Source organism: Lycorma delicatula, chromosome 5 (genome assembly GCF_047948215.1).
Source record: "Lycorma delicatula isolate Av1 chromosome 5, ASM4794821v1, whole genome shotgun sequence".
NCBI classification, from domain to species: Eukaryota; Metazoa; Arthropoda; class Insecta; order Hemiptera; family Fulgoridae; genus Lycorma; species Lycorma delicatula.
This window is the reverse complement of record NC_134459.1, coordinates 53,640,662-53,654,155: the sequence shown is the minus strand read 5'-3', so window position 1 is coordinate 53,654,155 and position 13,494 is coordinate 53,640,662. Positions and strand designations below refer to the sequence as shown.

The 13,494-nt window shown below is 28.5% G+C and overlaps 1 protein-coding gene across 2 annotated transcripts in view; it reads right to left on the bottom strand.

The window, feature by feature from the left end:
• Positions 1-13,494, bottom strand: part of LOC142324956 (erythroid differentiation-related factor 1-like) — a 61,563-nt gene that overhangs the window by 27,421 nt on the left and 20,648 nt on the right. For both annotated transcript variants that reach the window (XM_075366121.1, XM_075366122.1), the window contains 5 exons: positions 12,644-12,807; positions 8,160-8,407; positions 6,252-6,431; positions 3,459-3,703; positions 1,556-1,720 (listed from right to left, as the gene is read on the bottom strand). In XM_075366121.1, coding sequence (XP_075222236.1) covers positions 1,556-1,720; positions 3,459-3,703; positions 6,252-6,431; positions 8,160-8,407; positions 12,644-12,807 — 1,002 coding nt within the window. The remainder of the gene's footprint in view (positions 1-1,555; positions 1,721-3,458; positions 3,704-6,251; positions 6,432-8,159; positions 8,408-12,643; positions 12,808-13,494) is intronic.

Below are 13,494 nucleotides of genomic sequence, written 5' to 3'. Positions count from 1 at the left end.
AAATGAAAAGTTGTCCTTTCATGAACTTCAACAAGTTCACATGACTTTCCCCTCCTTCTAGACTTCTAAATTTAATAAAACAAAAAAAGATTTCTTTTTTAATAAAAGTAGCTCTAGTTTCAAACAATGGATTAAGCTAACTTTGAATATTTAGTTTCCTGCATTCTGTCTAGTGTTTCCGCAGCAAATATGTAAGAAAATGAATGATTTTACTATTTTTTTTTTTTTTTTTTTAAAGTAATCACAAAAATATTAAAAAACAAATGAATTTTCACCACAATGAAAAAATGACATCTGATTCATACATAGATGGCAATAGTGATACTTTATTTGGCCAATATTTATGTCTAAAATACAACAATAAGATTTATTTTCACTGTTATTTTCCCAAAATTATATCCTGTTTTCCACACACTGACAAGACTTCATGTTCAACTACCATTCCAATCTATCACCCTACTGTCTCTTAAATTTTCTCTCTTGGTATCTTTTCCTACATTGCAAAAATGTTATAAATACCAATGCAACTACCAGCCAACTGCAGTCCTGAAGGAATGCATAATAAATATGATTTAAAATTAATAATACAGAAAGATGATGGAGCAAGGAATTATTCTTTTGATCAGTTGTATGAACTTCAAAATCACCATCCCAGGTAAAGTATTGTTTTACCATCTACTTTTCAAACTTAAATTCACCACTGTGGTCTGATCATGTCCTCACATTGTACACTAATAAACAGGCAATTATAAAAAGGGAAATGACATTAAAACTAAATGATTTAAAGTAGAAACAAGACTAAGATGGGATAATCTATTTTCACCCTTACTATCTGTAGCTATCATGGATTAGACACAAAAAGAGGTGAAGAAAATGGACAGCTGTATGTAAAGGACTGAAGAACAAGATTTGTAAACAAGGATGAAATAAAGAATAGTGGGTGATGTCAGGAGAGAGATAACACCATGAAAGTAAAAACCAAAAACCTTGAGTAAATTGAGAGAAAACCTAGAAATAGGAAAAGATATTCAGTATGTAGTATGTGAATTATAGGATGAAAGGAGAGGTAAGAATTTTTTTTACAACATAAGAGAATTGATTTAGAGGAAGACAGCTAATTAAATAAACATAATAAACACAGAATATTTCACATCAATGGAGGTGCTTAGAGTTGATGTACAAGAACACAGAGAGGATGGTAAGATTCTGCAGGAAGTAATATTTTGGTCAGAAGTATGATATAAAGAACAAGAATGGACCACGTCAAAAATGAGTTCAAAATATACAGTTTGGGCACAAATGAGTCAAAGAATGAAACACAAATATGTTATAGGAGGAGATAAATGAAAGACACCAAGAGGCAAGCCTAAAAAAAGAAAAATGACAGAGCACTGGCAAGTCTATCCTGCCTACCCAATTATAATAATACAAGGAATGTATAAGAATTTTAACTGGAAATAGTTGTATAAGAATTTACAACTACTGTAAATTGAGCTAATAATACCATAATATAAATTGAGCTAATACCATAATATTGAGCTAATTTTTGACTTACCAGCAGCTTGGTTCATATAAAATGAACCTAATTCATTATGTATATTGCCTAATCTACGTCTAAGAATATCACTTGGAGCCAATATCAGAGCTCGATTATAACATCTGTAACTAGCTAATAACAACTGTTCATTGTTTTCCAGATTTTCTGGAATAAGCTGACAATCTGTAAAAAAAAAAAAATATTCATAGTAACTGAACTATATTTTTATTTTAGATATACTTTACCATTTCCAAAACAGGGTATACAAATTCAAGGATAATAGTGCATAACAACAAAAATACACTTCACCAGAAGAGTTTTATGGAAGTAAATATTACAATTATATTATTCAAAGTTCAAGTCCATTAAAACAGCAATTCACAGAACCATGAAAAACTTGAAAAAGGTTCATATTATTACATAATTACTGTTCAGCTCATCCCATGTATGTAATCTTCCTATATACTTCATATTTTCCGAAATACTACACTTTTAACATAAAAGACTAGAGATACAAAAATTGCAAATACATAAAATATACTCATATACCAATACAAGCAAATGACAGCAATCTACAACTGCTGTGTCTCATTGCAAGCCAAAGTTATATGACATCAGAGTCACATAATTTTGGCTAGCTAGTCTACATGGATTTCTAATTTGTTATATTATTTATTTTACTTTTGATTTTTAATTTAATTTTAGTAAATGAATTCACTATTTTCTACATACGCAATTTTATTTATTAATTTTATTTTATCTTACTTTATTTTATTTATTAATTCTGTACTTAGGTTGATCAGATAAATACAATATATATTGTTATATATTAATAATTTTGTATTTAATATATTTTTAAGGCAATTTTACTGTTCTGCAACTTCATTAAGAAATTATACAAAAAAATTATTGTTTAAAGCTGATTTAAGAAGTTTTATTTGCAATTTGATCTTCCAAGGTGTGGTCAGAAATTTGTTTAATCCTGGCTTCAGCTCTCAGAAAAAATATGGATCTTTTTTTACACTGAACTTTGTATTTTAATACTACCGTGGTATGTACATAGTTTCATAATTTCAATTAAACCTGGATAAAAAAAAAGAACTGTGAAAAATGTTCATTAAAACTGTTGAGAATCTCAGACTTCTATAAGAATGCAGTCCATTCACAGTGTTCTACAATAAAACAGTTAAAACATGCTAAGAGAAGTAAACATTCAAATACGCAATAGTTCTATCTGTAGAACTGCCTGGTAGAAGTAGTATTGGCACTGCTAATAGTATAACAGAGTGGATAGAGTGCTGCAACTAACACTGCAGCTAGCAAGAAGTCACACACTTTGTTACACTTGTGTTATTAGTTTTACATTATTTCCAAGTTTTATAAACAGATAAGTTCAACATATAATGCACCCATGTGTGAACATGCACGTGTTTGTATTTACTGTACCTTTTCCTTAGTCCAGCAATCCATTCTCAACTGAGCTTTTTAAACTTTGAAGACTAATACTAGGTCTCCATTCTGTTCTAAGCGTACAAATAAAGCAACTGTATATGTTCTAACAGTTAGTTAATACTTGAGCAGTTTTAATGGAAGTTCTTCTTTGCTTTATAACTCTTTATTCGTTCTACTGTTAACTGAAATTAAAAACTAAGTCTGTACTGTAATGAAATTAAATAATTACATGACAGATAAAGTTTTGTTCTTATATAATTGAAGATTACTTTTTTAGTATAATCTCCTAGTTAATTTACATCAGAACAATGAAGTTGCACAACTAAGAAAGCAAGTGAAATGACTACTTCTTTATGCATAATGTCCATAATTTCCCTTTGCGATTTCAGTTAACACAAAGAGGAGAAAATAATTAAACCACAATGAAAGTTTAACAAGTTACAGAAACATAAACTTATAACAGATATACCTTGTGTATAAATAACATGATGAGAATCTCTGTCCATTTCATCAGCAATCTGTCTATCAACATCACAATTGCTACTAAAATCAGATCTTAATAATTCCAAATCAGACTGATGCCAGCGTTGAACCAATTGAAAACAACAGTCACCGGCTCGACCCAATAAAGAGCTAACCAATTTATCATAAACACCACACATGTGACAACTACATTTTAACACAAGCTGTATATAATGTAATGCTGATGCATACCTTTATTAAAAAAAAAAGAAAAAATGTATACAATCATAAAGTAATGTACATTATACATATCAAAAATAACTATAAAAAAATAACTGTATTTTTTTCACTATTATTTAGATAACACACTATAAAAATTAAGTAAATAAAATTTTTTTTGCTGAGATTTTTAAGAATTGCAAAGGGTTGCACCAGATATTCAAGAGTGATGGCATAGGGAAGGAGTTGGGGTTTTCAGCATCAATGATAGAATAAGGGAGAATAACAAGTGGTGGAGTATACATCTTTCACGAATGACAGACGATAGTTTGCCAACTGTGGTGTTTAGTTATCAACCAGTGGAAAGAAGGAGCAGAGGCAGATTGAGATTGAGATGGTTGTCAGAATAGTTATAAATAAGGCCTAATTCTTGTAAGAAGAAGTTTATACAAATATACAACTGAGGTTAATTAACATATAATCCCCAAGTGATATATAGATAGATATTGATGAGGATTATGCAATTCCCAGGGTTTTTATGTCACCCAATGAGTCTCTACCTTATGTGAAAAAGAATATAATACTCTCCTTTTGTTTTAAAAATATATCCACATTTTATTTGGTTGGGATTCAATTAGAAATTAATGTGGACTGAATATGTAAACTTAAAAATAATAACAAGATTATTCCTTGAATGTTTTTTTTCAAGATGAATACTACATTCTCAATCAACTAACAAATAATTTGTTCAAGTGAAAATGAAAAAAATAGTGGAGAGGTTGGATGTCAAACAAAAAATTGAACTTTATAAGTTTTTTACAAAGCGAATCCTTTATTATAGACATCAAACTTAACCTAAAAGCAGTTTTATTTAACCTGTAACATTTTAAAATCTTATCAAAATGATAAGGCTTTCAAAAAGTTGAGCAATAATATTTCAGACAGTTATTATTCTACACAGTTTCAGTTTTTATGTGAACACAGTGAAAATAAATTAATTACAATTACATTAAATACTAGATGTTCCATCAGCTCACCAACCCAGGTGAGGTCTTTACTCATCAAAGCCTCTATAATATTCATATCTTAATTTTAATCAAGAAACTCTATTCAGTGCCAGTGAACTCTTTAAAATAATCTAAGTAGCCAGTTATTATTATTTATACATAGATCTCAATGCATATAACACCAGAGCAATTTTGTCACTAGTATCTTCAAGAACTGGTCGGGCTGAACCTGTCAAGAGAAATATTGCTTAAAATGTGTCATGAAGTAGCATGTTTAAAAAAATATAATTTTGAGAAAAATTTGTCAAAAAAGATTTTTTCATCAATTTTCTAATATCCTGAAAAAGAGATATCAATTTTAATATGCCAAAACAAAGAGAAAAAAAATGAGCCGTACAGGATTATCATTTACAAACATTTGTTGTAGGAATTTTTGTTACCAGATTGAAAATGGGTTTCAAAAATCGATCACTAAAACTTTGTTAAATTAACAGAAGTTCCAATAGAATTGGACTCTCTAATAAAATTTATTCCACTTAAATTCTTAAGCAAGAGATTATAAAATATGATTTTATAATGTTTAAAAAAACTTACAGAAATCAATGTGATACAAATCTGATCTCCAGTAATAAGGTATACAACCCACCGGGTTGGTCTAGTGGTTAACGCGTCTTCCCAAATCAGCTGATTTGGAAGTCGAAAGTTACAGCGTTCAAGTCCTAGTAAAGCCAGATATTTTTACATGGATTTGAATACTAGATCGTGGATACCGGTGTTCTTTGGTGGTTGGGTTTCAATTAACCACACATCTTAGGAATGGTCGAATTGAGAATGTACAAGACTAACACTTCATTTACACTCATACATATCATCCTCATTCATCCTCTGAAGAATTATCTAAACGGTAGTTACCGGAGGCTAAACAGGAAAAAGAAGAAGTAATAAGGTATACAGTTTTCTTCAGGAATCCTGAGCTAGTTCGAAAGTGGTTTCTGGAAATACAGTAATTAGTTTCAGCAGATATTTAAGCTACCTGATGTAAATAATAAGCTACTTCTATCCTTGGTAAATATGTAGATATTCAGATTTCCTGAGAAATTGTTGGTAAAATGGATATTCAGTCTACAGAGTTAGAAGCACTTCTCTTTAGGCAGGGTTGTTACTAGTCTAGGTCAAAGTCATATGGGTATATCACTTAAACCTTTCCCACCATCAAGTTCTTTCTCTTATTCTTCATCCCTTCTTTCCAGGAAGTGATTCATGAGTTTTGACCACTGAAACCCTGCCATCAACACAGAAACCTATGAGCTACCTTTTATTCCTGTAGTTTAGGTAGGGCAGCTACCTGCCCTACAGATAAGGATCTTTCAGAAAGATAAGGATCTTTCAGGGGGCTCTGTTTCTAAAAGGGTGGATGCATAGAAAGGCAAACTGGTGCTAAGACAACTATCAGATAATGTCACCTGGCTTCTAATTCCTTCATAAAACATGTATGCACATAAAATTATAATACAGACAAGATTAATTTTTTAAAAAATTAATAAAGAAATCTACAAAAGTGAAGCAGTACTAACTTTTCAGTATTATAAAACTGTTCAGCTAAAGTAATATAAACAAGACATGCTTTTTCATACAACAAAGTTTTAAGATGCATGTTCCATGATGCATTATCCATATGTTCTGGTTGTTGCCATGTTGGTAATGCTTCAGCATAAGGTTTACAAAGTAATGCTCGTGGTGATGTAACCTCTTCGCTGTAACAAATTTAAAGAGGTATATGAGCATAAAATTTAAAAATAAAGCAACAACCCATAAAAAAATAATAAATCAAGTTTGTTCATAAACAGCACAAAACCTCAACAAAAAATACTAACAATTAACAAACACCAGTATATTATATAAAAAATAACTGCATACAAAATCCAACAGTAAACTATTTTTATTAAATTATATCAATAAAACATTAGGGAAATAAATGACATAATAAATTATCAAGAAGTACCTTTTATATTAGTTGCCTACATGTAACTTAAACATGTGCTTAAAAATTTAAGTCTTAAGCCACGATCATAGCAACAACAGTAAGCAATTGGTAGCATTACAACAATGCTCAAATTTGTCAGATGTTCTATATGGAAATGTAATAATGTGTAGCTATGTATGCCAACTGTGAATGATATCACTCGTTATTCATACCACAGCCATACAAAATTAATTCTCATATAAACAATGAATAAATTTTAAGTTGAACAAGTTTGTGTTGCATGAAGTGAACAATGCGTTAACTCTCCCCTCAACTGGTATTTCTTTACACACATTCTCCATAATCTAACAAACTTAAGTACACTTCCAATTAAATTTTAAACTAAGTTAATCAGAAAAACGTAATAACCTATGCAACTAAAGGGATGGTGTGTGTGTGTATGTGTGTGTTTAATTTTTTTTTTGAAAATTCAAATAATTCATCAACATATGATTACTGTGCTAATTAAATATTCAATATTAACTGAAACTTAACCACCAAAACACAGTCAACAGATAAGTAACTTACCAAATTAACACCAATATAATCAATTTTTGCAGGATCCCCATCATCAGTTGGTATTCAATTCTATTATTACAACAAAATCAAATATTTAAAAAAAATTAAAATTTAGAACTGCCTAAACTATCATTGTTTTATAATCCTAAAAATTTTCTGTGAACAAACACGCAACTGCAATGCCCATACTGTAATCAAAAGTATGGGCAGGGGGGTTGCATATTCATATATAGCAAAGTTTCAGGATTATAAAAGTGAGAGTTTAGACAATTCTAAATTTTATTTTTTTTTAAATAACTTATTTTGATGTAATTATAAACTTGAATACAAACTGATGATGCAGGTTCCCACGAGAATCTATTATTTGTGTTAATTTGGTAAGTTTACTTATTTGTAAACTGTGTTTTGTTGGTTAAGTTTCAGTAATAATAATAATTAAAAAAATATATATATATTTTTATTGACTGATAAATAAAATTACCAGAGAAGTTTACAAATAAGTGTATATGGGAATATGAAAATGGAAATTTTTAACATATGAAAAATGGCTGCCTGACCAAGATTTGAACCTAGGACCTCTGGATGAAAGGCCAAGGCACTACCACTCTGTCACAGAGATTGGGTGTGGGTGTGTGTGTGTGTGTGTGGTTATTTGTAATATCAAACTTGTCATTAAAAGCTGTAATGTCCACATCCGTTTTTCTCTTGCATATAAGTATAAATATATTTTAATATTATATAGTACATTTGTGAAAAAGCAAGATAGCTGTATTAATGTATTGATATAAAATTAGGTTATGGGGGGGGTAATTCTGCCAAATTACACTACTAAAACATAAAAAAAACCATACTATAATAAAATGAAAATAAAAAATAAAAGCAGGAGTAGAAATAAAACCTTTTCTAAAGTTAAAGCATTTATAATTTAACTTCAATTTACCTGTCATTACTGTTATTACCATCCGAATTGCTACGTTTGTTTTTTACTGATCCATCATTTATCTTTTTATTTTTCTTATTAATCTTGTTAGTAGTACCTACATGTTTTTCAATACTGGAATCATTTTTCTTACTGTGAAGAGGTGAATAAGGCATAGGTATGGGCTGAAATGGGTGAGCCATCTTAGGAGTCTCCGTTTCTCTATTTCTACCACTAGTTGTTGAACTATTATCATTCCTACACTCATTCTAAAACAGAAAAGACATATGTAAATTTTTTACCACAGTTAATTCTGTTAACCACAGCAAGTTAACACAGAAACAAAAATTATTATTTCTAGGAAAAAGGTGAGCGATGCGCCGCAAAAATAAATTACATTGTTTATGTTTCATCACAAATGATTTTGTTAAATCTTTCTGGCAATTGTAAGTAATTCTTATTATTTTAACGCCAGTGCTCCTGTGTAATTTCTATGTGTATAGTGATTTTTATTTGCATTTCTTTGTGTAGTTTTAGTGTTTTAAGTTTGTAATTCAACTAAACTGTGGCCGAAAATATAGCAGATAGATTGCGTAAAATTGATCAACAGCTTGATGCTAAATTTACAGACAATGATGATGGATCATTGGCCTGAGATATTTCATATCTGTTGCTTAGGATTATAGTTTTTTTTTTGTAGAATATAAACTATATTTAGAATGAAATAAAACAGTTTCCCACAGATAAATTCTTCCTTGTTTTTTTGGATAAAAATAATCTTTTATTTCACATTTTATATTTTTTAAATTTTAATGGTTTTTTTTTATAAATAACTTCTTAAATGTAGAAAATTTTATTCTTCAAATTTTGACACCTCCTCTATAAAGTATCACTTATAGGAATGAGAAATTAATTTTTTACCCATACTTTAATTTTGATGGTTAAAGCACCAGTATTTTTAAGGATACTTCGTGAAAAAAATTTAGGTAAAAAATTTTAATCATCAAAATTTTGGCCCAGGGGTCAAAGGGTTAATATACTATACTATTAAAGTGAAATAACACAACAAAGCAAATTTAATAGGATTTAACATTAAATAAACATTAGTTAAGATACGTTCACTCTGAACACAGAACAGATGCACTCCTTTTTCTATTTAATTTCACATTATTTTTATACAGCAAAATTCTGATTTAAGTCAACTGTTAGAACAGAAATCAAAATATTTGACCTAACTTTCTTGGTAAACAAATATCTGGAAAAAATTGCTATTTATTAAATGGCCATGTTTTAAACCCTATTGTGTTCCTGTATATTAAAAACTTACATAGCTACCATTTAAAAATGTTGCAAATATGTTTACACCAAAGATTTTATTTATTAGAGTGGTGTAAATATTTATATCAAACATTAAAATACCTCAATCATGAGATGTAAAAATTTTTCTTTAAAAAATAAAATGGCAGATGAAAGAAAATGAAGGGAAAATTCTTCTTTTTGATATGTAGAATTCAAGAAATGAATAGCAAGGTAAACTACTTTTTTATTACAGTCTGAATATGAAGAAATATTGCTCAGCTAAGTAAAATAAATGCCCTCAATCAGCAGTCTAGATCACAGAAAAGCTAAGAGATTATGAAGAAAACTGGATATTTAACAAGACAGAAGCATCCAAAGATTCACAAATTCCAAGGAAACACTGAAGCATTAACAAAAAAGCTATTTCTTTAAAATGGAAAAACAAAGAATGGAAAATCTCTTATTGTGAACCAAAAAAAGTTACTCACCCATTCTCCTAAACACTGATATTTAATTTTGAACTCAGATAAATAAAACAAGCATAAGTAGGTAAAAAGTTTGCAAGCAGCAGTATACAAAGACAGAAGACAACTTTTTACTGGTTTCACATTTCTTCTTACAGGCATGCTGAAATAAATGAACTTATGCCAAGATATACAGAACATATTACTGCACTTTAGTGAGTTCCATATCTAGAATTATATACTGTAAAACAGCACAATTTGTTTCAGAAGACCCTATCATCCAGATAAAAATTTATATACTATGTATTTATTTATGAGAAAAATTTATATACTATGTAGACTGGAATTTAACCCTTCAGCATCAGTTTAAGTAACAGAAAGTATCATTAACTGCACAGTAGGTCACTACAACTATTCACAATAGTTACATCAGATACTATCACATGATTCTCTTAAAATTTTCATCCAAACTGTTTTTAAATCTTACATTGAGTTTTTAAATGTTTGATAATAATGCATACAACATTTTGGAGTGAACAGCTACATTTTCTGTCTGAAACAGGTTTACCAATACACTGGAACACCATATACTATGTACCTGCAGCACATCATAAAATGCAGGCTATACATTTTTTTATGATCCATATTTAAAGGCTGCATCAATCACATACAAAGAAAATTAATAAAAAGTGTGCTTGAAATAAAATTCTGATGAATATTAGCAAACTTATAAAAAACTAAATTGGATAGAAAATGCACAACTGAAACTTTGCTTTAGTGATGTATATTATTTAGAATAACAGAGTGTTAGTAGTAACATTATTTTTAAAAGATAAAAATGAGATAAAACAATTTTATAACTCAAGCTCAAGTTGGATAATTAATAACTAGATAATTTTAAATAATAACCATCTAAAAAAATCTGATGTAGACACCACATAACTCCCTTCTACGACTATTAAATTACATATACACATTTTTAAAGTACATAAAATTTTATTTCATTAATAACTTATGTTATTTTTTCTTTTTAATTGTTATTTCTGAATTATTAATTATCGTAAAAGTTTTTTTTTACAATCAGAGGTTAATAATTATTAATAAATCAATATATTTAAATTAAAAAAAAAGGAGATGAAGTCCAATTCAAACCCATGTGCCTTCCTCATGTAAGATCTAAATTCATTAATTAAAATTTTATTTGGCTATAAGTCTGGAACCAATGAAAATAAGTATCACTTACGATATATTGTTGAAAAGCTCTTAATGAGGGCTTATAAGAGGCTTAATGAGGGCTTTTAAGAAAGGGGCCAAAATCCAAATGTTTTAGGATTTTGGGCTTTTTTGGGCACTTTTGGTTCAGTCAATTGCAATCAAAAGGGGAGGAGCACAACTAGATGTTACAACAGTCCTAAATCCACAATTTCAACATCCTACAGCTAATCATTTTTGAGTTTAGCGCGATACTAATATACACAGACATCAAGCCGAAACTAGCAAAATGATTTAGGAATGGTCAAAATGGATATTCACGAACACAATACTTCCTTTACTTTGTACAAGTAAAAAGCAATTATTTCAGTTTTATGTTTTTTTTTAATTGGGTTATTATTAAACATAATATAAAAAAACATGTTTACAGCTATTTGAAACTGATAAAGACAATTTGTTTTTAACAAAAATTCATGAAAAAGATATTCTTACACTCTGAATAAATGTGTATGTAGATACATATTGAGAAGTGTGAAACTATCAACAAACACTCCAAAAAGAAAAAAAAATCCATTTTCTGTCAAAATAATTATCAAAATTTTGTTCATTGCTAAATGAAATGAAAATGTTCATATAAAGAAATTAAAAAAAATATACACATTTAAATATCTTAAACCACATCTGTCAAAAAGACAGCACATTTAAGAGAATAGTGACAAGGTAAAACACTCAATAAGTACAAGAATACAATTATAATTATAAGAAGACAACATAAGGCAAACACTTCTGTGTTATCAGTTTAAAAGGAATAACAAAATAATTTTAAAAATGTAACTCTGTAATGAAATGTGAAAGACTTCAATTCTACAGACGAACTCCTTTTGATATTACAGTTTGATATAAGGTAAAATAACTACAAAAATATACATTACAGTCATTTTTTTTCCCTTCTCACACTACTTTAAAGACTTTTTCATTATTAAATAAATATACCTGTATTCCAACTGGATAAACTGATTAATGTTATACTTCATAGGTCTTCTTTCACTGATGCTGCAGTTTGCAGTTTTTTTTTCTCTTTCTCTTTTTTCTTGTTTCCATTATTTATCTTTATTATAATAAAGTTTTAAATTTAGTTTAGTAATCATAAATACTTTACTTGAGCATTTATGTTCACTTATGACAAAATTACTTTATTTTTTATTTTTACTAATAATCATTGGTTATAATATTGTATAAATCAATAAGGTTTTTTTTGGACATATCATCTCTAAAGCATTTGTATGTATTTACATAAATGATTTTTATTTATTTATTTCTAAAATAAATGGTAATTTACAAGTTTACATTAAAAAAGTTTAAGAAAAAAGTATTTTTGAGCTAATATTTTTCATTAGCTCAAATTAAAAATTAATAATAAATCGGAGAAATTACAACACAATTTAATTCTTGTGCTAAAGTTCATTACTTAATTTATATTAAAAACAAAATTATGTTAAATTAACATTATTAAATGACACTGATTCTCACATTATCACTAGTAGTTGAATCACTTTCAAAATACTTAAGACAGCGTAAACCTTCTACTACATGCTGCAATGCCATATTGCATCTTTCTTCAATACTGCCAACCAATGGGGGTGGTGCTGTTGAAGAATCACTATATTTATAATGCCTCCTTCGATCACTGTTACCTGCAGTAAAAGAATAAAATTTAGCTAATATTTTAACAATCTGCCTCACTTGTAACAACTGCACCACAATCAGTGCAAATTATAATCTTGCCAGCAAAAGAAAACAGGTAAAGATAATAAATCGGTAGGAATTATGAACAACCAAGAATTTATCAGTGACTAAGAAAAAAGTGTTCTTATTTTTTTATTATATACAACAAGTCTCTTGATTTATAAAAATGATTAAGACATATAAAATTTAATATTTCACATGATTTTTTAATATTTTATCAGAATCGCTGATATTACCAGTTATCAATTTTCAGTTATTTTTCTAATACTTTTAAGTAAGTATATGGTTCAAAAACAAACTTTGGGATAAAACTTGTTCTAACAATTATTCTCTACTTTCATTTCATTATAAGGCAGAATGCATTGATTATTCAAAAATGTTGAGCTGAAAACAAATACTTAATGCAGATTTAATAAAAAATAAATAAAAATAGTAACATAAAAACAGAAGTTTTTATGTTATTATTTTTATTTATTTATTTTTAATTAAGACAGAGGTCTTAATCTGAAAAATAGTTAATAGAAATTTCTTAATTAGCCATAAGACTACACAATAAAAAAACCCACATATAAAAATACTGAAAACAACATTAATAATCCACAGCATAATTATGTTCAATGTAAACATCAAAAGCA